Source organism: Nelumbo lutea, chromosome 1, assembly GCF_056320005.1.
Source record: "Nelumbo lutea isolate HS-2025 chromosome 1, American lotus-T2T, whole genome shotgun sequence".
NCBI lineage: Eukaryota > Viridiplantae > Streptophyta > Magnoliopsida > Proteales > Nelumbonaceae > Nelumbo > Nelumbo lutea.
The window spans coordinates 3,161,792-3,188,289 of record NC_142684.1 but is presented as its reverse complement, the minus strand read 5'-3'; the positions used below and the strand labels follow the sequence as shown (position 1 = coordinate 3,188,289).

General features: G+C 38.5%; 1 protein-coding gene across 5 annotated transcripts; it reads left to right on the top strand.

Moving 5' to 3' along the window:
- The first annotated feature begins 7 nt into the window (after positions 1-7).
- On the top strand, positions 8-25,684 carry LOC148873226 (INO80 complex subunit D-like protein). Of its 5 annotated transcripts, none has more exons than XM_088966092.1 (4): positions 32-1,492; positions 11,649-11,928; positions 12,013-12,071; positions 25,270-25,684. In XM_088966092.1, the coding sequence occupies exons 1-2, from the start codon at positions 855-857 to the stop codon at positions 11,911-11,913; spliced, it is 903 nt and encodes a 300-aa protein (XP_088822218.1). In that variant the 5' UTR covers positions 32-854; the 3' UTR covers positions 11,914-11,928; positions 12,013-12,071; positions 25,270-25,684. The 5 variants fall into 5 exon arrangements, with proteins under 5 accessions (XP_088822215.1, XP_088822218.1, XP_088822219.1 ...); XM_088966093.1 differs by lacking the exon at positions 25,270-25,684 and adding an exon at positions 15,394-15,505 and having other exon boundaries at positions 743-1,492; XM_088966089.1 differs by having other exon boundaries at positions 8-1,492; positions 11,649-12,071.
- Positions 25,685-26,498: the final 814 nt, after the last annotated feature.

Sequence of the window (26,498 nt, the reverse complement as noted above, 5' to 3'; positions counted from 1 at the left end):
ACACTTTCTCTCTTTTTTTTTTTTTTTTTTTTTCCTTCTCCTTCTTCTCTGGCCGATGGAACCGGCACAGCCAAAACCAGTTGGCAGGCAGTTATCGGCAAAGGTGAAGAGGTGGAATGAGATAAAGCAAAGACGGTGCTACTGCAACTTCCGGCTGAAAATTGGTTTCATGCCCCTGCTGTATAATTGACCTGTAACTTCCACTCTGTTGGAACTTCCTCCGCCGTTGTGTACCTGATCAGGAATTGTTGTTCAACTTGCAACTTCCGGTTTCATGTAGTTGGTAGTTTGAGCTGTGGATTTGAGAGAGAGAAGAGATCGGAGACTCTTTGTTCTCCAATGCTCGGACTTGTACTGTAGTTGCTCCCCTGTTCTCGTTGAAAGATTAAAGAGATGAATAGTGCAGACTTGTACTGTAGCTGCTCAACAGCCACCGCCCTGTCTTTGGTCTCTGTGCCGGACTTAAAACCGCTCTTTTCATTCTCATGCGCATGCTCATCGACTCGGGCTTCCGTCTCCATAAAAAAGGGAAAAAAACCAGAGACAGAGGCGGAGGTCTGAAAATGGAGAGAGTGGAGTTTAGGCCTTAGGAGATAAGGGTAATATTGGGTTTTGAAAAAATTTTATATGTGACGTGGGGTCTCATGTGTACAAATTGTGAAGGAGAGGGTAAAGTAATCAATTGTCACAAAGGGTTTTACCCTTTAATAACTATATAGGGGCTCATTTTAAATAAGGGGTATTAACCCCGGTTGGCACCTTGCAAAAAGCTGTTGAATATTAAACCCTTATTATTTGGAAAAGCCGAAGCCGTAGAGTATTTCTAATTTACCCAATCATTGTTCTTCAATCCCATGGGTTCTGCAAACAAACACCATCATCGCCCACAACCTTCTTCCACCGCCATAACCGTAAAAGATCAGAACAAAGTTTCTCACCTCACTCGTTATCAACAGCTCGACAGTTTTGGGCAACCCACTACGAGCAGCGATACCGAGGAGAGAAACCCTAACCCTAATACTCTCGCATTTAGAGATTCTGATATGGAGAAGCGTCCTCTCGCCGACGATAGCGACGCAGATGCTTTTCTCTGTAACTCCAACTTCCTGACTCGTCAAGAAGTGATTCGACGTCGTTCTCGTCGAGTGAAGCAACTTGCCAAGTGCTACAAGGACCATTATTGGGCGTTAATGGAGGAATTGAAGGTTAAGTACAGGGAGTACTATTGGAAGTATGGAAAGAGTCCTTTTAAGGAGGAGGACGAAAATGATAATGGAGGAATGGGAATAAATGGTGTAAAAGGAAGCGGGGAGAATAACAGGGCAGGGTTGGGATTAGGGCCTGGGGAGAACAATATTGATGGAAGGAACAACCGGTGTGCTTTTCCAGGATGTAAGGCAAAGGCGATGGCACTGACGAACTATTGCCAACCACATATTCTCTCGGATAGCAAGCAGAAGCTCTATAAAGCTTGTACCTATGTCATCAAGAGGTTCATTTTCTCCTTTTCCCTATTTTTTTCTGCTTATTTTTTTTTATCAATTTCTTACGTTGGGATCTTCCTTTATTAGTCAATTAAGGGTTTATTGTTTTATTTGGTCTTTTGATACATTGGCTTTGCTTTTCTTATTTTCTCTTGGGTTTTGGTTGATTACTAGAGAATGACCCCGTACTAAATACTGGACAACTACACGTATATATCATTTTGTGTTTGAGATTTAGAATTTATATGATATATTTAATTTCATTTCCTTATTAAATTAGGTTTAATTTGCAATCGGCAACTTATTTAATCTAGAATAATAAGCCCCACATCTTTTGAAGTGGGTAATTTTCTGATAGGTAGACACACGTACCAAGAAGTTAACGCTTTGAGAGTGGGTAGACTTTTGTTTCAAGAAAGAGCATCTAAGAAAGCTTCAACTTGAGAGTGGGTAGACTTTTGTTTCAAGAAAGAGCATCTAAGAAAGCTTCAACTTGAGAGTGGGAGTAATCCACTTCTTACATGTTCTTTCTTGAAAAAAATAAAATGCCACTTGTTGTAAGGAGAAGCTCTCTGGCGTGAGGGCTTTGTTTTAATATATACTAGAAAAAGAACTTTGTGATACAGGGGTTGGTGTTAAAAAGATGCCCATTTATATTCAGTTTCTTAACTGAAGTGGTTGTGGGTGATCTTAAATAGTCCCATGTTTAATTTTTAAGTTTTAAAATAAAAAAAAAACCACAAAATTCTAAAGGGGATGGGAAGCAATATTAGGACTCTGACATGGACAATTGCGTTTTAGAATATAGTGTATATATCGATTAGATTTGTGTGTTCTATTATTTTCTATTTCTTTAGGATTCAAACTGTTTGAGTTCCTTCATCCTAGTAGAAATTGCTTCAACTTTCTCCCTATATTAATATAACTTATTGTTGGCATAACATTTTTTTGATGAATGAAGAAATTTATTAATTCAGAAAAAACAGTACAGGAAACACCGAAGAGGCACGAGCTGTTACCTCTTCAGAAAACTATTACATCAAAGTAAAACAGAATTAACCATAAATAAAATTACAAAGCAGCCCAAAATAACTGCTCCCTTGGAGCCCCCTGCTTAGCTAACCCATCCGCTAAGGTGCTGAATCTGGGTCTTTCAACCATCCCACAACAATTTGATTCTCTCCTTCAACTACCAAGTGCTGAACTCCTAATTGTTCTGCAATCTGAATACCTTGTACCGCCACTAAAATCTCAGCTCTATTAGAGTCTCCTATTCCCACGGGGCCTGAAAACAAGGCTAATATGTTGCCACCCCTCCTATCCCTGATGGGCCTGGGTTTCCTTGGATGCTGCCATCAAAGTTCAGCTTTACCCATCCTTCAGGCAGAGGGGTCCACACTATAGATTCCCTATCCTTCCTTGTATGGTTGTTAGCCACCGCTAACCAGTTTCTCCAAATATCATCAAAGGAAAAGGTATGAAAGAAGTCCAAAGTTCTCAACTAGTGGATGGCCCTAGTTAAGATACAATCCTCAACAGCCTGAATGCTTCTTTCATTTTCCTTGAATATCCTTGCATTCCTTTCTTCCCAAATTATCCACAATGCGGCTGCTCTAATACATCTCCACATCAATTTTCCTTTTTTTGTAGGCCACACAAAAAAGGAAGGATCGAACAGTTGGCTTAAGTCTGTGAACAGATTCCACCTACACCCAAACAAAGAAAAAATCCAATTCTAAATAGCTTTAGAAAAGGAACAAGATACAAGTAGATGGGAGCAATCCTCACCACTAGCCCTGCAAAGTAAACACCAGTTAGGGGATAAACACATGAAAGGATTTTTCCTCTACAAGCAATCCAAGGTATTAATCTTTCTATAAAACACCTCCCAGCAGAAAATAACAATTTTGGGTGGAACTGGTTTAGACCAAATCTCCTTAGTTGGAAAACCCATTGACTCAAGGAAGAGCAAAGAGCTTTAAAAAAAGAAGCACAAGAGAAGTAACCTTTTGGATGAGGGGACCATAATCTCACATCCACACTAAGAGGGTCCAAGAAGACATTGCCAAGCAGAGACAACAGATCTGAAACACTATTAAGTTCATCATCCCTTAACCCTCTCCAAAAGCCAAAGTCCCAACTTAAGGACGAGGGTGAAAAAGGAGAAGGGAGAATATGAGAGATAGCTTTTTCCTTGTAAAGGGAAATAGAATAAAGGGACGGAAATTGGCCCTTTAGAGCATCAGAACCCACCCAAGTGTCTTCCCATAATAAAATAGAGTTACTAGAGTTGACATCATACTTGACAAGGTTGAGAAATTGAGGGAGGATACTCTGGATTGCTTTCCAAGGAGATGCCAATTTGCTTTCCGTGATACACCCGCATCCCATCCATTTTCCAGTCTGCCATGTATACTCGCTATCACTTCATGCCACAACCTCTCTCTTTCTCTAGGCCATCTCCACAATCATTTTCCTAAGAGGGCTTTATTCTTGAAGTTAACCTTCCTAACCCCAGTCCACCTTCCTCTTTGCTCCTATGTTCTATTTCCCAATTAATTAAATGATCTTTCTTTTCCTCCTCTGGCTCCCAAAGAAAAATTCTCATTAATCTCTCCAACTTCTTAGCCTCCCTATTAGGAATCCTAAAAACAGATAAGAAATAGTTTGGTAGGTTCGCTAGGGTGGCTCTCAATAAAGTCACTCTACCCCCTATGGAGATATAGTTTCTTTTCCAAGCAGCTAATCTTTTCTCAAATTTTTTTGATGAATAAATCTTTTCTCAAATTTTTCCAAAACTGGGTTACAAAAACTACTCTCTTTTGGGTTAGCCCCTAGAGGGAGACCTAGGTACTACAAGGGCCATGAAGAGATAGGACAACCTAGACAATCTGGCACAGACTGAATAATCTCCTCATTCATATTGACTCCTACCACACAACTCTTATCCATGTTTATCTTCAAATTGGAGGCCTTCTCAAACTGTTGTAACAATGCTCTAAGGTTCCTCACTTTTTGCCTGTCACCCCCTTCACAAAATATTATGATATCATCAACAAACTGTAGATGGGTTACCCGAACATTGTTCCTTCCTTTCCTCCAACTGCTCACTTCCTCTTCCCTATCTGCCTTAGAGATTAATTTACTGAAAACATCTACAATTAAGGTGAAAATAAACGGGTAGAGTGGGTCACCTTGTCTAAGGTTGAGAATGTGGTATCCTTATCGGCTTCTGAGGATTCTACTTCTTTTGGGGGCACCATATCATAGGGAACAACCAGTGTAGGGGCTAATAATATTATGTTTCCAGAACTCTATTATTTTTTGGACTGTGGAGTAGAGAACCCTAATTGGTTGATCAGATATGTGTCTCTTCCTATTCTTTTGTGTTCTCCCTTCATAACACCATGGAGAATAGGTAGTAACAACCTGATGCAGTAAAGGTGACATGGTTGATATGTTTTCTGCATGCCTATGTGCAGGGGTCCTGTAACTGCTGCTGTAGGTGTATCCAGATTATTTTTCACTTCTGCATGGTGTAGGTGGATTGTATGTGGACTGAAACCTTGTGAAACCTGGAACCCTAGTGTTGTGGAGCTGTAGTTGGTAATTTTCAGCACTCCGTATTGATTTCTGGACAGTTAAATCAGTGTCTCTGCCTTCTTTAAGGTTGTGGGTGTTGAGAATGTGGTATCCTTATCGGCTTCTGAGGATTCTACTTCTTTTGGGGGCACCATATCATAGGGAACAACCAGTGTAGGGGCTAATAATATTATGTTTCCTATGCCAATTACTCCCTTGAATGGTCTAAATTATCTGGACTGGTCTAAGGGTGTGAAACTCTATGTAACTTTAAGAGGGAAAACAGGTTATATCAGTGGGAAGATAGAGGAGCCTAAGAATGGGACTGCTAAACATGATAGGTGGGACCAAGAGATTAGTTTGGTGATGTCTTGGCTTCTTGTAGCCTTGGAACCGGATGTAAGGAAGAACTTTATTTGGGTAGGAACTGCTGGTGAATTTTGGGAACAAGCTAGAACAACATATTTTGAGCAAAGACATTATGCAAAGATTTATTAGTTACAAGCTAAATCCACGACTTGTAAACAAGGTGATTGTAGTTTGTCAACATACTATGCTGCTCTCACCTCAGTATGGAAGTAGTTAGATTATTATCAGAGTATAGAGTGGAAGCATGATGATGATGCCAAGGCTTATAAGAAGCTAGTCTCTCAGTAGTGGGTCTTTGCCTTCTTGTTAGGGCTAAATCCTGTGTATGAACCCTTTAGTGTTCAGATTTAGGTAGTAGTGAATTGCTTTCAATCCAAGAGGTGTATGCCTTGATCCAGTTCAAGGAAAGTAGATGAAGTGTGATGGTTATCACTAAGGGGGAGCAATAGATGGCTTTGGCTGTAAAAGGCAGTAGTAACGTGATATAGAAGAGTGAGTTTAAGAAGAATGATGATAAGGACAAGTTATGGCGTACCCACTGCCAACACTCTAGATATACATGTGAGACTTGTTGGGATCTTATAGGGAAGCCAAAGTGGGCAAAAAAAAAACCAAGACAAGGGCCAAAAGAAGTATAGTATAGCTAATGTGGCAACTCAATATACTCAGTGTGGTATTTATCAAAAAAAAGATATACTCAGTGTGGTAGTGTGTTTACTGGTACTAAAAATTATTTCACTTGTTTTGACCCCAAGGAGGATATCATTAATTCCATTCACGATCATCTAGAATCTTATGGTAAGGCTTTTCATCAAATGGACAACACAACTATTGGTACTCGTATTTCATTTGTGTTTTGCATCAGGTGATGTTGCCTCTGCCTTTTGTGTCTCTATTGCCCTTGATTCTCCATAGATCATTGACTCAGGGGCCTTCGACCACACCATTGGTAAGCCTAATTTTTTCTAGTCTTATAACCATTTGTCTAGAAAGAGTAAAGGGCTTGCAGATGGATCATTCTCCTCCATTGCAGGCCAGGGTTTAATGTTCCTTCCCCATGGCTTTAACCTTAATAATGTAGTGCATGTACCTAAACTCCTTGCTAATTTACTTCCGTTAGTAGTATCACAAACTCCTTAAATTGTAGTGTAACTGTAACCCTTTTTCCTGGTTTATGTGTTTTTTTGGATCTAACTTCTGAGAGTACGATTGGTAGAGGAAGCTTAGTAGATGGTTTCTACACTCTTGACAACAAGGCTGGTTTCTCGGTGTCAACTTCAGAGCCACATAGTTAGTTGAGTCAACAAATAAGAGTCAAGTACTTTTATGGCATAATTGGTTTTAAATATTGAAGTCTTTGTTTCCTTTTTCTTTTAAGTCATGTTTAGTGTTAGATTTCTAGTGTCAAACGTGTCAGTTAAGCAAACAATATAGAACAACGTTTCACTCAAGCAATAAAAGATCGAATTTTCCTTTTCATATTGTGTATTATAATGTTTGGGGATTTGTGACCTACCACCATAACATTATAGGGTGGTTATAAATATTGTATCACATTGATTGATGACTTGTCCCGCTATATATGGGTATTTCCCATGCATACTAGAGTAGTGATTTAAAAGGCATGCCTAGGTGCACAGGTGAGGCACATTTTGGGGTATGCGCCTCGCCCAGGTCCTAGGCGCACATCTTTCAAAAGGCACGTGCTTAGTGCGCCTCGCGCCTCAGCCCAGGCGTGCGCCTTTTTAAAATTTTGCGCTTTTTGCTTTTTTTGATTCTAACGGCTGGGTCGGGGGCTCCTGTTGTTTATTCATTCATTGCAATAAAATATCTTCTTAAAAGGCAATGAAAGTTGAAAAATCATTATTTTTTATGTGACAAATAAGAATTTCTGACCCTAACATAGACTTGTTCGGACTTGCCTCGAGGGGTGTGCTACAAAGGCGACTCATAGAATCAAGAATGCAATATGTTTTACATCACATTAACTACTTGAAGCAGTGCAATTAAGGAAAAAAGAGATTGTGAGTTTTACATGCTTTAAAATGCTTCATATGCTTGCTTTTATTTTTAAAATTTCATTTGAATACACTTTACATGTTATGTTTATGTATTTTAATTTTAGATAATAGGTTTTTTAAATAATTTATTTTAAAATTTAAGTTTATATTTCTATTAACGTTATGTTTAATATTTTTTGGAATTTTCTGATTTTTTTTATTTTTAGCTTCTTTTTTTGTAATTTTGCACCTTTCTTAAAAAGGCGCGCGCCTCACCTTGTGCTTAGCACCTTAGGCACAAATTGGCCCTTGCACTCTTTTTGCTTGTTGCGCTTTTAAAACATTGTACTAGAGATGATGTTCTAAAAATTATAAGGGACTTCCAATGGATGGTGTTCACGTAGTTTCATGTTGAGATCCAGATGTTTCAATTAGATAATGCAAAATAATATTTCCATGGTGATCTAAATGAATTTTTTGCTTCCCAAGAATCACTTCATTAGAGTTAATGCATAAAAACACCAGAACAAAACAATGTTGCAGAAAGAAGAACAACCACCTTCTTGAAGTAGCATGAGAGATGATGTTACATATGAATGTACCTAAATGGTTTTGGATAGATGCTATATTTACTGTTGCTTATGTCATCAATTGTATACCCCTCATTAGTTATTGTTCCCTCAATCCCCTTTATTTTCCATTCTTATGAGAGTGCTTGGTTGTCGTGCCTTTGTTCATGATTTGTCTCTTTCCTGTAGTAAGGTGGATTTGGACCCTCGGTCCATTCCATTTATTCTTTGGGTACCCCTATTCTCAAAAGGGTTATCGGTGCTTTGATCCCATTGCTTGTAAGTACTTTGTCTCTATGGATGTTTTCTTTTTTGAGTTTAAACCATTCTACCCTGTTTCTCCTTAGGGGGAGAGTTTGAGAGTAGTATGGAGGAAGAAAAGCATGTTCATCAGGTCTATCTTCCTTCTATTTTGGATCCTAGTCTTTTTCGTGTCTTCCTGCGTAAGAGTTTTAGAAATCAATAGTGTTCTCAAGATGTGGAGCTGCTGGATACCGAACGACCAACACTGCCAGACTATTGGGAGGTAAGTCCAACTGAGCCATATACCTTTGTTCTTATTGATTCCCCTACTCTCATTTCAGTTGTGGATGATCTTGACATTCTTATTGCCCAAAGAAAAGGGGTCAGGTCATGCACTACCAAACACCCCATTACCCATTATGTCCTACGATCATATTTCTCCCTCATATAGTGCCTTCTTATCTATCGTTGATTGTATTCCTATACTCAAAAGTGTGACAAAGGCTTTGACTTGCCCTGAATGGAATGATGCTATTGGTGGAAATTAATGCCTTTCATTAGAATCATACTTGAGACTTGGTGGATCTTCCAAAAGGGAAAGACCCATTGGGGGGGTGTAAATGGGTGTTCACAGTGAAACACAAGGTAGATGGAACATTAGAAAGGTACAAAACAAGGCTGGTATAAGGGTATACTCAGGTCTATGGTGCTGATTATGACGAGACATTTGCTCTAGTGGCAAAGATGAATTCAATTTGAGCTTCTATCATTGGCTAAAATTTTGATTGAGTGTTGCACCAACTTGATGTAAAAAAATGCCTTCCTGAATGGTGATTTGAGAAATGAGGTGCACATGGTTCAAAAACTGAGTTTTTGTGCTTAAGGAAGTGAAAATAAGGTGTGCAAGTTGAGAAAGTCTTTCTATGGCTTAAACAATCTCCTAGAGCATGGTTTGATAGGTTTCATACGACAATTCAACAAGTAGGTCTCAAACAATGCTAGTCTGATCACACTCTCTTTTGTTAAGAGATGTTAGGGGTAAATTGTAGTGTTGATAGTATATGTGGATGACATCATCATTATAGGGAATTGGGGCTTTGAGTTACAAAAGTTGAAGGAGTTCTTAGCTTCCCAATTTGAAGCGAAAGATCTAGGACCCCTAAAGTATTTTCTTAGGATTATGGTTGCCCACTCACAAATGGGTATCTTCATTTCTCAGAGTAAATGCATCTTGGATCTTTTACAAGACTCAGGCAAACTAGGTGCAAAGCCAATTGATGCCCCTATAGATGTTAATCATAAACTGGGTGTGGGTGATTGTGATGGTGAGCCTCTAAAGGATGTGAAACAGTTACAAAGATTAGTGGGAAGATTACTTCATTTGTCTATGACACACCTTGACATTGCTTATGTTGTTGGGGTTTTAAGCCAGTTCATGCATGCAACTAAGGTCCCACACTTGGAGGTTGCTAAGAGGATCCTTAGGTATTTAAAGAAGTATCTTGGAACAGCAAACACAACCATTTAAAGGTGGAAGTTTATACAGATGCCTATTGGACTGGTGCTGTGGATGGCATAAAATCCATAAGTGGGTATTGTACTTTTGTGGGAGGAATTTTGGTGACATGGAGAAGTAAATAGCAAAGTGTGGTTGCAAGGTCAAGTGTTGAAGTTGAGTGTAGAGCTATGGCACATAGGGTGTTTGAGGTGCTTTGGTTGAAGAATCTGGTACGAGAGCTTGGGTTTAATGTTGACAGTCCCATGCCTCTTTATTGTGATAACAGAGCAGCCATAAACATTACATCTAATCCTGCCCTTCGCGATAGGACAAAGCACATTGAGGTAGATAAGCATTTCATAAGAGAGAAGCTTGTCAAGGGTGAAATCTGTGTTTCCTATGTTAACTCTAAAGAGAAACTGGGTGGTGTTCTCACAAAAGGATTTCTTTTGCAGTACAATGAATTGTGTGAGAAGTTGGGCATGATTGACATATACAGCCCAACTTGAGGGGGAGTGTTGTCAGCCTGTTATTAGAGTAAAAGTGCTGTTAGATTGTTCCTCTCTTAAGGTTTTTATGTCCTTTTAATAGTATGGGCCACTGGATCAATTCTGTAATTACAGTTCTTAAATTTTTTACATCATAGTATAAATAAAGATTCGGGCACTGCCAGCCCAGGTTTTTGGCACCCAAAGAACTTTCCTCTCTTCTTCTCTCTTCCTTTTCTCTTCTTTGCTTCTTCCTTTCACTGTTCGATCATTTTTTGAATGAAAACAGGTCATATGCACTTTATGGCTGGTGTTCGGCATTATGATTGGTCCCACAGCCCAACAAATAGCTATCAAGTTCAGCTAATTTGTTCTCTCTCTTAACACCTAGTCAGTTGCATACTTGCATCATCAATGTCTAAGATGGAGGTGCTAGGAGGAATCTAGGATTTCATGTTTTAGATCTCTCTATTACAAGAAATCTTTATTTTAGGGTAGGTTGTTCATTAATATTGTGAGTTCATATTTTGTAGTCATAGTAGCCAAATTATTAGAATTATGTAGTAATAATTATTCATATTCTGTGATTTCTCATTCCATTATTCTCGGAGATCTAATAGAAATCATCCATGTCCAGAAATCTTGAAGGATTTGGTCATATGGTGGGTTTGCTCAAGACATTCCTGAGTCAACTCTCTGGGTTTCTCTACCATGGTACAAGTAGTGGCTGCTACATGCTTGAACTAGAGTTCTATAACATCATTAACTGAGTAGGAAGTTGGGAGCCCAACGGCCGAGTCCTTGTCTGGATTCATGTGCATTGATGGATTGTGCCCAACCCAGAATTCATTAAAAAGTTGCATATCTTAGATTCTTTAATTTAAGAAAATGGTAGTATCTGGATTCAGTTGTGTACAGTACACCTTTTTTTGCAAATCAGTTATGGTAACGCTTCCTCTTTCTCCTGTTGGGAGCAACAATTTGAAATATCCGCTGTTAGGATAACATTTATTCTCACTATCATGGGGAACAGATGATAGTAATCATTTAAATGATTGATATTGTGGGCAATGAGGGTTTTAGCCTAAAAAATCATTAAAAACCAATAAAGCATTTTTTCTTTAAGGAGAGGTTAAGTATTGGTTCATCAAGAAAAAGGTAAAAAGACCCATGTACAACCAATATACAATGGGGAATACATTGTATTAAAGCCAATAAAGCCATTGACAGCTAGGTCAAATGATTATTGCAATTTTTTGGCATATGAGACTTAGGAGTTTGATCCTCGGTTAGGAGTGATTAGATTAATTTTCCTGAGGTCAGACTGTTGCACATGTTGGGTCAGTATCTATTAAGTTGATTTGTTTTTTCTGATTCTTGATTACTTGGTTAATTAAATGCATTTGTCTTAACAGTGCACAGACTGGACCTATTCTTTGTGGGAAGCCAATACTGAGATCTACTGTTCCTTCTCTATGTATGGTCCACTTCCAAAAAGCTCAGAAACATGTTACACGGGCACTTAAGAAGGCAGGTCTTAATATTTCTTCATCAACTAAGCTGGCTCCCAAGTTCCATGTCATTGTTGCAGAAGCTGTGCACCAGATCCAGACTAAAAGAAGAGCAGCACGAAGGGCAACTTTAGATAACCGTGTGGTTAAGGAGTCAAATGCTGGTTGAGCCCCCTATGCCAATGTACTTGATCTTTTCCCTATTTGAGTTAGTGAAGTACATTAAGACCAAACTACACAGGTGAAATATCTTTAACAATTGGAGCAGGATGAAATCTTGAATTGGATGGGGATATGTGCATTAGGGGGCAAACCTTTTCGCCAAAGGTAATTTTGTGCATGCCTATTATCTCCAGTAAAAGTATAGTATTTCTGTTTTAATGCTCAGCCTGTTATTAAAATTATCATGTGATGAGGATTAACATACCAGTATCTGTAATAGAAATAGAAAGTTGATGATGCAAACTTGGATGGTTATGCTTTAACAATGGATATCCTGATAGAGTGGAATGGTGAAATAGGTCTAGCCAATCTCATATAGTTGCAATAAGGTTTTTTAACATCAAAAGGAGAAAGCATATCATAACAGTTTACTATGTAAATAACTTAATCAACTAGCCTGCATGGCATGCTGAGATGTGTGATGTATCTGTAAAGCCATGTTGCAGTATTACTTAATGTAAGTCCCTCTAATCATGTCAGGAATATCAGATGCCTTTTGACATAAGAGGTTCTTCATTTTAGTGTCCTCCTTATTATCATCTAAACCTTGTCCTAATCATATGAGGTTGGTTATATGAATCTTATTCTTCAATTTTGTTTTATTCAGTGCCATATTCATTGTTAAACCACAGGCTCTTAAATCATTAGTTGCTACTTCAACCCATGTCCTTTTTGGTTTACCCTGAGCCCTTGTCATCCATCCAACTTTGTAATAAGATCACTTCTAAATACTGCTGCTGTAGATGGTCTCTGCACATTCCTATACCAACTTAGTCTACTTTCCCTCATTTTTTCACCTATTAGAATAATCTCAGTTATGGTCCTTTGAATAAGCTTCACCTATATTCATTTTTTGGACATGTCATTTCTTTATTGCCCAACGCTTTGTTCTATACAAAAATATCTTGCCTTGTAACCATTTTTAAAATTTCCTTTTAGCCTAAGCAGTATTCTCCTATTGCATAAGGCTCCAGATGCACCCCTCTGTTTTGCTCATCTTGCACTAATTCTATTGGTGACATAAAAGAACTAAGGCTTTTGAAAAGATAGAAAAAAGAAGGATAAAAGAAGTTGTTTCTTTTATTTTTGCTGTACTTTCTATCTCTCTCTTTTCACAATAAATAGAACTGGAGCTCTGGCCTGTGATTTCCTCCTTTTGTTTCTGTCTTAAATCTTTTACAATACAAAATTATGTCATTCCTTAGTTTCTCATAACTTCTTAGTCTTCTAATTCTTTTATTAACAAGTATATTATAGTGTTCTGTTTGGAGTATCAAAACTAATATATTTAAAATGTTATTTTCTTAGATTGGCCTAAGCTCCCTGATGAGTTGAGGTTGTGGCTGGAAAGAGAGTTTGACTTAGAAGAAATTAGGGATACCATTTTCTCCATGGATAGATCTAAAGCCCCGGGCCCTAATGGTTTTAGATGACCTTCTATCAAGATTGCTGGGAGATAATTAAGGCTGATATTCAAGTAGTGTTCTCGGAATTCTTTGGAAGAGATGTGATAAATCCAGGCCTGAATTCTACTTTTATTGCTTTAATTCCGAAGAAGGTTGGGGCTTGTCACCCTAAAGAGTTCATACCCATCAATCTAGTTAACATCTCTACAAGATCATTGCTAAGGTGTTATCCAGAAGAATTAGAGTGGTGCTCCCCTCAATTATCTCCCATAATCAAGGTGCCTCTGTGATGAGTAGGCAAATTGTGGACCAAATCTTAATTGCAAATGAGAGTGTGGAGGATTGCAGAAGTAGAGGGGAGAAAGGGTTGGTGTGTAAGTTGGATTTGGAGAAGACATGATCTGGTTGATTGGTCTCTGTTGATGGAAGTTTTAGAGTCTTTTGGGTTTGGGCAAAGGTGGTGCAAGTGGATAAAAGGGTGCATTAGAACTTTCCATTATTTTGTGTTTATAAACGACAAAGTGGTGGATCACTTTCCAACTATCAGGGGTATTAGACCAGGGGACCCTCTCTCCTCATTCCTCTTTACCCTATTTGCTGAAGTGTTAGGGAGGCTTATTGAGAGGGCAAACTCCAGAAATCTGATTAGTGGTTGGAGAGTGGGGAGGGATAGGGTTCCGGTTACTCACCTACAATTTGCAGATGACAATTCTTTTTTGTGATGGCAAGGAGATTAGTGGGGTGAGGAATCTAAGGATGGTGATTAAAGTGTTTGAACTAATGACTAACCTCAAAGTAAACCTTGATAAGAGTTGTGTGATTGGTATTAATATGAGTGAAGGAGAGGTGGAGGAAAGGGCCCGAGTGATAGGTTGTGAGATAGCTCATTGGCCACTGAAGTATTTAGGGCTTCCTTTAGGCGATAATCCTAGAAAAAGGAGTTTTTGGAATCCGATGATTGACAAGTTCACTAAAAGGCTAGATTCTTGGAAGAAGAATTACTTGTCTTTGGGGGGTAGGATAACCCTGATTAAGTCAACATTGGCAAACCTTCCAGTCTATTACTTGTCGGTGTTCAGAATCGTTGAAGGAGTTTGTAGGGAGTTGGAAAAACTAATGAGAGACTTTTTATGGGACCCCGGGGAGGAGAAAAGGGACCATAGAGTTAGGTGGGAGCTAGTTACAAGAGCTAAAAGTGAAGGGGGACTGGGACTGGGGAACTTGAAGAAGAAGAATGAAGCTCTGTTAGGGAAATGGTTATGGAGATGGTCCAAAGAAAAGGAGAATATGTGGGCTAAAATAATCCTAAGTATTCATGGGCAAGAGGCAACTAGCTGGGATCCAGGATTATCATCTTGGGCTTCAAGAGCCTCTCCTTGGAATTCTATTCATGCCATCCTTTAGTGTTTTCTTCCCTTCATCAGGTATGATCTTGGTTCTAGTTTGTCGGTAAATTTTTGGGAACACACTTGGGTGGGTGATTTTCCTTTGAAAGAGCAGTTCCCCTCCTTGTATGCTCTGTCTGGGTTTAAAAATGAACCAGTAGAAACCTTTGCTACCCTATCTAATTCTGCTATTGGTTGGAACTTGGGTCTTGGAAGGGCTCTCAGAGATTCTGAGTTGGAACCCATTTCGAATTTGCTTAAAATCTTGGATGAGGTAGCTCTTGAACCTTCCCGTGTGGACTCTAGGGTTAGGTCTCTTATCCGTTCGGGTATCTTCTCTTGCTCCTCTTTTTTCAAAGCATTGACACAGCCTAGTCTGGTACCTGGGTCTTCTTTTCCAGTCCGGGAAGTTTGGGGTAGCCCTATCCCTCCTAGGGTAGGTGCTTTTTGCTGGGAAGCAATCCTAGAAAATTGTAACACTTGTGACATACTTCAAAAGAAAAGGCCTAATTGGTGTTTATCTTCGCATTGGTGCATCTTATGTAAGAAGAATGGTGAAAGCTGTTATCACTTGCTTGCTTCTTGACCTTTTGTTTCAAAGATTTGGTGTTGGTTCTTTTCTTTATTTGGTTGCAGGTGTCCCTCCCTTTCAAACGTGCAAAGCTTGTTCAGTTCCACTCCAGTGAGGGGCTTAAAGAAGAGAGGTAAAATTTTGTGGAGATGTGCTAGAGCTGCTATTTGTTGGATGGTTTGGGAAGAAAGAAATCAAAGATTATTTCATGACAGAGAAAAAAGCAAGGAAACCCTCATAGAAATTGTTTATGTTAGGGTGGCACACTGGGTTAAGTCTTTGAAGCTTTTTGAAGCCTATTCAGTAGGAGACATCATTAGAAATTGAAAGGAAGTTGCTCGGTCAGCTCCTATGTCTGGTGCTATTAGACCTGTTTGGACTCCACCAGATTTGGGTTTCATCAAATTGAACTTCGATGGTAGCAGTGAAGGTAATCCAGGCCCTTCAGGCATAGGTGGTATTTTCAGGGATGAAGAGGGTCGAATTATTGCTATTGTTCTCAGAATCTATAGGCTGGGGGGATTCTCTGAAAGCTGAAATCCTGGCAGTTCTAGAAGGATTAAAAAGAGCTATGCAGTTGAATATTAGTAAGCTGCTGGAGGAAGGAGACTCTCAATTGACTGTTAGTTGGTTGCAGAAGGAGGAGTCTAGCCTGTGGAAGTTCTCAAATGAAAGAAAGAAAATCAAGCAGCTAACTCAGAATATGATTGTAAGGGTTCAATGGGCTAAGAGGAGCACTAATTCCATGGCTGACACCTTGGCTAAACAGGGGGTGGGAAGATCTAATTTCTTTTGGGCTATATTGTAGTAGGTGTTTTCAGTTCTGTAAGTGAGGATTAAGGTGTCTTAGCCCTCCAATCTGGTTGTAATTTCTGTATTTTTTTAATAAAATTACTGTTATTGATAAAAAAAATGTTATTTTCTTTTAGATATGATGATTTGCCACTATTTTGAGATGAAATTCAGTTTATGTGGATGCTGTTTAATATATAAATCTAGGGAATCAACCTAGAATTGAATTTTTTTCCCTTTTCAACTTCTATAGCCAAGAGCTCTACTGTTACCTAGAATCCTTTTTTTGACCAATAACAGGATCATTTTGTTAAAAGATTAAATAAATAGGAAGGTACAAGATAAGAGGGGAGGGATAATCTCTCTTAACCCTTCCCATCAGAATTACACAAACTTACAAGTTACAATAAGTCCCAAAACAAGTTTCTCATTTCCACCCCTTGTTTAGCAAGTACAGCATCAAACGAGTTAGCACTTATCTTTACCTGTTGAGATCTCACGTCCATTATTTTGGGGCAGCCATCTAAACCTCCTTTTTCCATTTACATAATTCTAGAAACCAGTTTCCTCTTTTTGTATCCAATTAATCACCAATTTTGAATCTCCTTCAACAACCAATCTTCTAATATGCTAGCTCCTTTTTCCTTTTAACTCCTCCTAGTATAGCCATAATCTCAGCTCTAAGCGAGTCACCTGTACCTTTTGACCCTGAATGCAACAACCTTCCTTCATCCCCAAAAACACCTCCAATACCTGAAGGACTCGGGTTACTTTCATTACTCCCATCGAAGTTCAGATTAATGAACCCTTCAACTGGAGGAGATCAAAGAGGCCTGATTGCAACTTTAGATGGAGCTGAATGAGCCACTTCCTTCCAATTTCTAAGCAAAGCATATGTAGAAAATTAGAAATATCCTTGAAAAATCTCCAAAAATTTTACACACTACACTACTCTGATGGTAATGACTTCAATTAAAGCTTCCTTGCTTCTCTCTTTTTTAGAGAATATCTTTAGATTTCTTTCTTCCTAGATTGTCCAGTAGACAATCACTCTACTGCATCTCCATAGTATCCACCCCTCCTCTTTGGCCACCTGACAGAAGAGGAAGCAAACAAGCTTTGTATTATCTGGCGGACCAGTCCACCTACAACCAAACAAAGAGAGAAATCAATCCCAAATAGACAAAACAAAGGGCTAGGAGATGATTAAATGATAGCAAGTTTCACCATTAGCCATACATAGAACACACTAGTATGGAGATAAACACTAAATAGGTATTTTTCTTTAAAGTAGTTGGCAGGTGTTGAACCTTTCTAGGAAGGTTCATAAAAAAAAAGTGTTGAACCTTTCTAGGAAGGCTTCCCAACAAAAAGCTACAATCCTAGGCGATATAGGTTCACCCCAAACTTCTTTGGCAGGAAAAGGTTGCCTAAGTATGTCAGAGGGTTGAACCAGACTTAAAAAACAAAACACAAGTAAAGGAGCTCGAGAAAGACAAGGCCCAAAGATGACTATCCAGTTTCGCTTGATCCAAGAATACCCCTTCCAAGACTTGTAGAAGGTCCAATACATTGTTTAATACAAAGTGTTTGACTCCCCTCCTTAAACCCAAATCCCAATCAAAGCTAGTCCTCAAGTTAGAAGGAACCACAAAATTGGACATAGGTTCAACTTTAATATTTGAGATAGCAAACAAGGAAGGAAATTGTTCTTGCAATGCCAAGTCCTCCACCCAAATCTGTTCCCAAAATTTAACAAGATTGCTAGAGCACAAGTTATACCTGATAAAAGGTAGGATGGAAGAATGCCATGTATGGATTTACAAGGTGAAGCTCTTGTAGCCCTAGCCAATACTCCCACATCCCTTCCATTAGTTTCTAACTCATGCATGCATGCTCAAAATCACCTTTACCCACATCTTGTCTCTACCTATTGGAAGACTTAACAGCCACTTTCCCGATAATGCCAAACTCCTCATTTGAACGTTTCATATCCCTAAGCCACTGAAATTCTCACCTGTACTAACCACCTCCCAGCTAACTTGGTAGTCCCTCTTTTTTTTTTTTTTTTTGAATTGAGGTAAGGTAAAATCTATTTATGAGAAAAAAGATAATCATACAAGAATGGGAGGAACCACAAGCCAGTTCACCCCCAAAGGATATGATCATAGCTCCCACAAACTAACTGAGCTAAGCATCACAAACAAGTTCTGATTACAAAACTCAGGGATGATAGAAAGCCAAGAAGCAAGTCTGGCCACAATACACTGGATTAACACCTCAGGTTCTTTCTTCTCTTTTCTGAAAACTCTGTCATTCCTCTCAGAGCATACAGTACTTTTTACTGCTGCTGGTATGGCTCTCCAAATGTATTTGCCTTTATTTGAGAGGCCCGGAAGGTACCAGCTATGAAACAGATCCTTCACTGTTCCTAGCATTATCCAACAAACACCTACAGCATCAAAGAAATGAGACCAGATAGTCCAGGCAAGCTTGCAATGAATATAGAGATGTTCAATGGATTCCTCTTCAAGACCACAGATCCCACAGCTAAGGTCATCTAGGTTGAAACCTCTTTCCATCAGTAGTCCAATTCCAGATCCATTGGTCTTCTGAATGGGGCTGAAAAGAAAATGTATCTAAGCTACTTAGCAAGTTCACAACTTCATCCACCTCAGTCTTGGAAACCTCTTCGGAATTTAGGCTTTACACCACTTTACCTCAGACTAACTCGAAAGAGTCAGCAACCATTGCCTCTTTATCCTCAGGCACTGAGAAGAGCATAGGAAATCTCTTCCACAGGTACATCATCAAGCCATTTGTCCTTCCAGAAGCGGATTCTTCTCCCATCTCCTAACTTGAAGCTCACCCTTTTAGGACACTAGGAAGAGTTTTCAAAATAGGTTTCCTTATCGAGCATCCATATGAAGGCAAGTTGATAGCAGTTATCCATCCCCCCAGTTGAAGACCATATTAGGATGCAATGAGATTCCTCCACCAGCTGTTTTCTTTCACGCCAAATCTCCCGATCCACTTACCGAATAAGGCTGTATTCAATGTTTTGATTCTTCTCAGTCCCAAACCACCTGAATTCTGTGGAGTATAGATCTGATCCAATGCAATCATGTGTATCTTTTTTTCATCTTCCCACCCTTTCCATGAAAAGCCTCCTTGTAATTTTTCAATTCTCTTTGCTATTGTGCTAGGGATGGGGAAGGGAGATAGAAAATAAGTTGGCAGGTTTGCAAGAGTTCTTTTAATCAGGGTAACTCTTCCCCTTTTGAAAGGTAATTTGCCTTCCAGGAAGTGAGTTTCCTCTCAAGTCTTTCCAACACTGGCTCCCATATTGCTGTAGAAGAACACTTTGCACCCAACGGCAGGCCAAGATAGGTAGTTGGGAGCTTGATTACTTTACAACCCAGAAAAAAATCCCACTAGTGTTTCTAATTGAGCAAAAGAAGCATCAATGAAACAGTGTCATCAGCAAAGTGGAGCACATCGACCCTTTCACCCCTGGCTGAATTTCAAAGCCCTCCCAAAGACCAGCCTGTCCTGCCCGATTGATGAATTGGGTCAGGACTTCCATCACACAAAGGGAAAGAAGAGGTGACAAAGGGGTCTCCTCAGCAAATGCCTCTTAAACTTTTGAAGAAACCAAATGAATTTCCATTAATTAAAACAGAAAATTTTGGTGAAGAAAAACATATCTTCATCCAGTTTCTCCATTTCTAGCTGGAAGTTCATTTTCTCAAGAATGTAGTTTAGGCATCTACAATTAATGTGATCATTGGCTTTTTCAAGATCCACTTTGCATAGAATTCCTGGTTTCCCCAGTGTTTTAAAAGCGCAAGGCGCTGAGGCCAATTTGCACTCGAGGTGCAAGGCGCTGAGGCCAATTTGTACCCGAGGCGCAAGGCAAGGTGCACGCCTTTCTGAAGCAAGGCACAAAAATACAAAAAAAAGTCAGAAAATTCAAAGAAAGGCCAAAAATGATAAAATATTAAACATAATATTAGTAAAAAATATGAACTTAAATTTTAAAATAAATGTTTTAAAAAACCTATTATCCAAAATTAACACACATAAACATAACATGCATAGTTTTCAAGGCGCCAAGGCAAGGCTAGGCGCCTAGGCGTCAGAATTTGAAAATGTTAGTTTTCTTGAGTTTGTACTTTATCTATTGCTTTTCTAAGTTACTTTATTGGTTTTGTGTGCTAACAAGCATGCAGACTAACTATTAACGCTATAAATCATTCAAATGAGTATAAATTTCATTGGTTTTGTGTACTAGAAAGCATGCACACTAGCTATTAATGCTATTAATCATTCAAATGTGTATAAATTTTATATAACTAGCAAGCATGTACACTAACTATTAGCTGAAAAAAATATGTGCAGGAACTAGGAATGGGGGAGAGTATAGGGGCGGAAGAAGAAGAGGAAGAATTATAGGGGATTAGGGGCAGGGAGGAGTATAGGCCCTTGTTTTTTTGATAAAACTATCGACTGAGAACAGTCAGGGTCAGCAGAAGAAGAAGAAGAAGAAGAAGGGGCTTTTGAAAAAGAAGCAAAAAATTACTGAAGTTGGGCTGGAAGTTGTCCTATAAGGCTTGTTCTAAATCATTATTGTCTTGTTCTAAATCATTAAACAAAGCTAAGAAGAAGAAGAAGAAGAAGAAGAAGTTTTGCTATAAGGCTTGTTCTAAATCATTAAACAAAGCCAAGAAACTAAGGTTGTAGGCAAAAGAGTACCTTCTGAAGTTGTCCTATAAGGCTTAAGATTCAAATCTTCATGATAGAATGAGTTAAAGCAAAATTTAAATAAGTTTTAAAAGGCGTGGGAGGCGTGCCTCCGGTTGAGGCACCCCAAAAATGCCCCGATGTCACGGTCTGGCACAGGCTTAGCCTTGTCTACGCTTGGCGGGCTTACGTTAAGGGACACTACCATAATTTTTGCCTGTAAGATTTTTGGGCGAATTGATGTCATCTTCAGGCAGATCACCAAAAGCTTAATGTACTCTTTGAGGAGGGGTGGTTGACCTCCTTGGGTGCCTAACCTTGGCACTCCTAGACCAACATCCCTTGCGGGGCGGCTCTGGTTAATGGCTAGCATGGCTACCAGGGTTCCTCATGAGCGCACACATGCTCATTGGGATAGCGCATGGACCGGCATTGCGCCACTGACACTTAAGGGAGGCTTGGCATGCGGGCCTGGCCTAAGCATGACCCTTCACCACGCCAACCCCTTGCCTAAGCTAAATGAGCTATTCCGTTTACCCTAGCGCATGGGTGTGTTCTGGCCCAGCGGTTGCCTATCATCAGTGGTACATTAGGTGCCTACATCATCGGCATACAGGAGTCCCTTCACATCGGCGCCAAGTCGCCTCTCATCATGCCCATCCCCCTTTAGCACGTAAGTGGCACCTCCCATGAACCGGTAAGAGTCAGCAGAGTGCCCCGGCCATGAGCCTTGAGGTCATGATTTAGTGCTACTGACCTTGGTGGAGCCATCTTATCGAGCAACTCCTAGCCCTAAGCACACATAAGGCTTGTCTTGGTCTGCTTTGGCTTGGACGCCGCATGGGTTTTTTCCGCTGCAGATCTACCCCTACGACACTAAGGCATATGCCAGAGGCACTGACAGCTCTGAGGCGTACGTCTCATGTGCAAGAGGCGTACACCTCATACACTTTTTTCATGAGGCGTGCTAGAGGTGTCTACCTCATGCGCCTCATGCACACCTCATGTAAAAAGATAGAAAAAAAGAAAAAAGAAAGAAAAAAAAAAGAAAAAAAAGGAAAGGAAAAGAAAGAAAGAAAAAAAATAAAGAAAAGGGAAGGGAAGGGAAGAAAAGATAAGGAGATCCTTCTTCCTCCTCATCCCCCTCCTCTTAAGGAGGCGCCTCCTTGTGTTTGGGAGGCTTACGCCTCTTATGTTCTGAACTATGCCTCACGCCTCTAAGTAGTGGAATGCCTCGCATCATGCCTCTATGTTTTAAAACATTAATTTAAACTCAGAAAATGTAAATGGTTGTAATTGATCTCCCAAATAATCTATTACACAAAAAAGTAATATTTAACTTCATGTTTGAACTAAATATTGAGCTAGCTCGAGGTAGTAATCATGTAAGTTAGGCAGGCAATAACATTGTTACTCCACATATCTACAATATTGTAACCAACTTATTTTATAATACTATCATTTTTATCAGCAACATGGAAAAGATTTCATTAAAATTAGATAAAAGAGGTATAACAAGAAGTTGTGACTAGATATAACAGACTCAAGAGGACAAATTTAACCCAGAAAACTACAAATGAGCCCACTACATAGACTGTCTCTGAACCCCTTGCTTAGCTAGCCCATCTTCAAAATGGTTTGTAGATCTTCTGATCCAATTGACTTGAATCATCATTTCGTTAGATACCTTCTATAATCGTCTCATAAATTCCAAGTTACTCCTCCATTCTTCAGCCAACTCACAATTGTTCTCGAGTCCCCTTCTATAATTAGTCTTTTAATACCCAACTCTTTTGCTTTCTCCACCCCATAAATTGTTGCCAAAAAATTCTCATCTGAGTATATATCACCTTGCCCAATTCAATTGGACCTGAGTAGAATGAGAGGATAATTCCTTTCTCATCCCTAATTATTCTACCAGCGCCTGATCCATATTTCATCCAAATTGATCCCTATTTCCTCCAGTTCTTCAATCCTAGACATTAAGTTCACCTTTCTTCTATTCTTCCAAAATGATCCCTATTTCATCCAATTCTTCAATCCTAGACATTAAGTTCACCTTTCACTCTAGGTAATGCTCTTACAACAATAATTTATCAAAAAAAAAAGCTCTTACAACCATAGCCTCCCAAGGTTTTTCCTAGTCCACATTAAAGAGGAATTTATCCAATTTTGAGCACAATGGGCTTTCTTGAAAATTGGACTATGTAAACCCAGCTTGTGGTAGAGGTTCCTTCAACTCATGTGAATTTATAACATCATTAAACTTCCTCATGCTAGTTGAATTCTATTCGTGGGAGTTACTAGTTTAATCAGAAAACCTAATCACATCAAAGTCTCTTCCCAACTGTCGAGCACCATATCACAAACCTCTTATTTCAAACAATTCCTCCCACATCTTATTCCTCTCTCTATAAAATAATGGGTTTGTACACATTGGTTAATACCCAATGAAATGTTACTCAGAGTGCCAAACGCATGATTGGTGCCTCAGGGGAACCAGGAGTGGCTGTATCTGAGTATCATACTGACACGTGTTGCTCTCTAAGAAGACCCTTAATCGTGCTCTAACTACCTTGTGGCCCTCAAAGACACATTTTCCAAAATTACCTAGACTAATGAATATTCTGGAATTCATGCTCCATTCCCATAACCTTGTTTCCTCATTTCTATAAATAGGGAAACCTTAATCTGTGAAGGGAATTTGGATCCTAGCCCATTTGAGTCCTATCTCCCAGAACATCTTCCTTCCCCGCTTCCAAAGTTTTAAGTCCATCCTTATCCCTGTTGGCATACAGGAGGAAGGTGTAATTAATTCTCTCCAAAGTTTTCTTATTTCTAAAAATTTTAGACATTCCAAAAATACCCCCCCCATTTCATCCCAAAATATACAAAAACTAAAAATATATCAGATCTTGGAGCTTTAAGTCTACCCATCGAATTCAACACTGATTTCTTGTCCTCAATTACTGCAGGTTCAAACAAATGAGAAATAGGATTAAACCTACCATTTCTTTCAGAACTAAATAGGTCAATAATTAACATGATTATTGTCAACATTGTTATGTTCACGATCTAATCACCATCCAAATTATTTATCCAAACAATATTATTCCTTTTCCTTCTGATCTATGTAGATTAAGTAAAATACTTAGTATTCATGTTTCCTTGTTGCAACCATAGCTGCTTAGATTTGTCTCCAGAATTGTTCTTGCTGTTGATCATTCCACTTTTGCCATGAATACCTTCAACAATCATTTGGTTAATCCTATCCACTTTCCTAATATCCCCAAACTGAGTAATTCCCCAATTTAAGCATTTTATAAGAGTCTAATTTAACTTCAATTCTATACTCCACATACCCACTAATATTCAACTTCCATCCTTGTTTGATGATGTTAGTATGCTCCTCATCCATAAAAATAATTAAAAAAAAGAAAAAGATTTTAATACACTCCTCAGGCCACAAAAAAAAAAAAGAACTAAATGGTTTTGGTGAAAAACTGTCCTAGGATCTAAATTTAATAAAACAAGCTTATGATCCAATCCCCATTTAGGACAAGCAAAATCAACCATGTTTGGAAATATCTCCAAAATTTCCATAAAATCAGAAACTCTATTTAATTTTTTTTACATACAAAGTTAAAATCTTTCATACCATTTGACCAAGTAAAATTACCACTAACCATATCATTTTCAAACAAGTTAAACTGATTAAAAAAATTAGAAATTGAAATTTCATACCATTTGACCAAGTAAAATTACCACCTAACCATATCAATTTCAATCAGGTTAAACTGATTAAGAAAATTAGAAAATGCAAAATTAATATTTTTGCTATCCAACTTCATTTTATCAACAAGCATACCATCATCATCATCATCATTAGGAAAGAGAAAATTAGACAAATTAAATCGCCCAAAAAAAGACAGCAAATTCAAGAAAGCAAATTTATTAATAAAATAAGGCCATTACTAAATGTTAGTCCCAGGCATCTAGGGTCTTGGTTGGGGTGGTGGTGCAGAGCATCAAGAAAAACTGTTGAAGTGTGTTTTGGTTTATCATTTTTTCAATGATTCCTGAGTGTTCTGGTGGTTCAGGCAACATCAACTATCGGAGTATGTTTTCTTATGTTTATATACCTTATTTGTAGTCATGTAAGACACAGATTTAGCGTTTAGGATTCATATGAGTTTCTCTAGCATATTCAAAGCATATCCTGATTCCTCTCTTAGAATTGTGTTACCCTGCAAAGAATTGAAGCTTGGAGGCATTTCAATCTCAACTTTATTCTATACATACATAAGAAGGTACTTGTATGTATGTACTTGTCAAAAAGAAAAAAGGGAACTTGTATGTATGCAAGTTTATTTACCCTTCCCTTTGATTGCTTTTCTATTTTTCAGGTGGTGGAAATAGGAATAAGAGGCCGAGTTGTATATTTTCTCAGTGGTGATGGAAAATGGTCATCAAATTAATCGAGTTCATTAGTGGTGGAGATTTACCATTCAAACAATCCTTTAGGCTAAATAGATGAATTCAGTTTCATGCAGGTATGTTCAGTTTACAAACAAATAAACTGGAGGTTCAGTTTATAATGAAGAATATTTATCAGATCAAAACAAGGAGGTTCTGATAATGAAGATAGTAGTTTTTCAACTGTATAGTGCTGATTCTTGGGAAAATCCATATTGTAAATGAAACCTCATGAAGTGATTGTTTTCCATTTTGATCGGATTTTGACATTTTAACTGAACCAAGTGATCCTTTGACTGGATTTTACATCCGTTTACAAGTTTAAAGAAGGTGAGATGTGGAATATTTTCAAGGACTTGAAAATCACTTGTCTCCATAACCATCCAGTTAGCCATCTTGTGGATTCTGGCGGACTGGAAGGTGTGGGGGGGGGGAGGTATAACATCTTAATATCCACATATTTTCAAGCAAATTGCCCATAGCCAATGATTAGGGCTGTCAATGGGTCAGGTCTGCTTGGCATGTTTTGTTGGTTTTGGCTCTGAGGTTTTGTCCCAATTAGTAATTGGGTTGGGACTGGTTCTTGTTGCGATTCTGACCTGAACCAATTATATAGTTAATCATATGCAAAGGCCTCTGGTTTTATTGTAAGTTTTATTATTATTTGTTCAAAAAGGGTAACTTTCATTTTTATTAAATTTATATTATCAAAGATAAAATTTTAAATTTTTATTATCATAGGTAACTACAGAATGACCACCCCATACTAATTATGGTGCCAGTATTTTGTTCAATTTTGTTTGACATCCATCAATTTAGGTTAGGTTTTTATTTGATATTTTCTTGATTTATGGATTTGCTATTAATTTAAGAGATTAAATCAGATTTTATTTGTGTACAATAACCCACTATAGAAAATACATCATTTGAAATGTTTTTTTCTTTTTAATTTTTTTATTTAAATCAGATTTTATTTGAGACTTGAGAGTGGAAAAGAACCACTCTTGTGATACTCTTTTCTTTGAAAAAAAAATATGCCATTTGTCTAAAGGAGAGGCCTTGTAGTCAGAAGTTACTACACACACTAGACAATGACCACCCCGTACTAAGGATGGTGCCAATATTTTGATAAATTTTGCGACACCCATTATTTATGTTG

Excerpts from the sequence above, each read along its gene's own strand:
- LOC148873226 (XM_088966089.1), top strand. The coding sequence starts at position 855 with ATGGGTTCTGCAAACAAACACCATCATCGCCCACAACCTTCTTCCACC. Across the intron at positions 1,493-11,648 it reads TGTACCTATGTCATCAAGAG|TGCACAGACTGGACCTATTC; the intron begins GTTCATTTTCTC and ends TTGTCTTAACAG.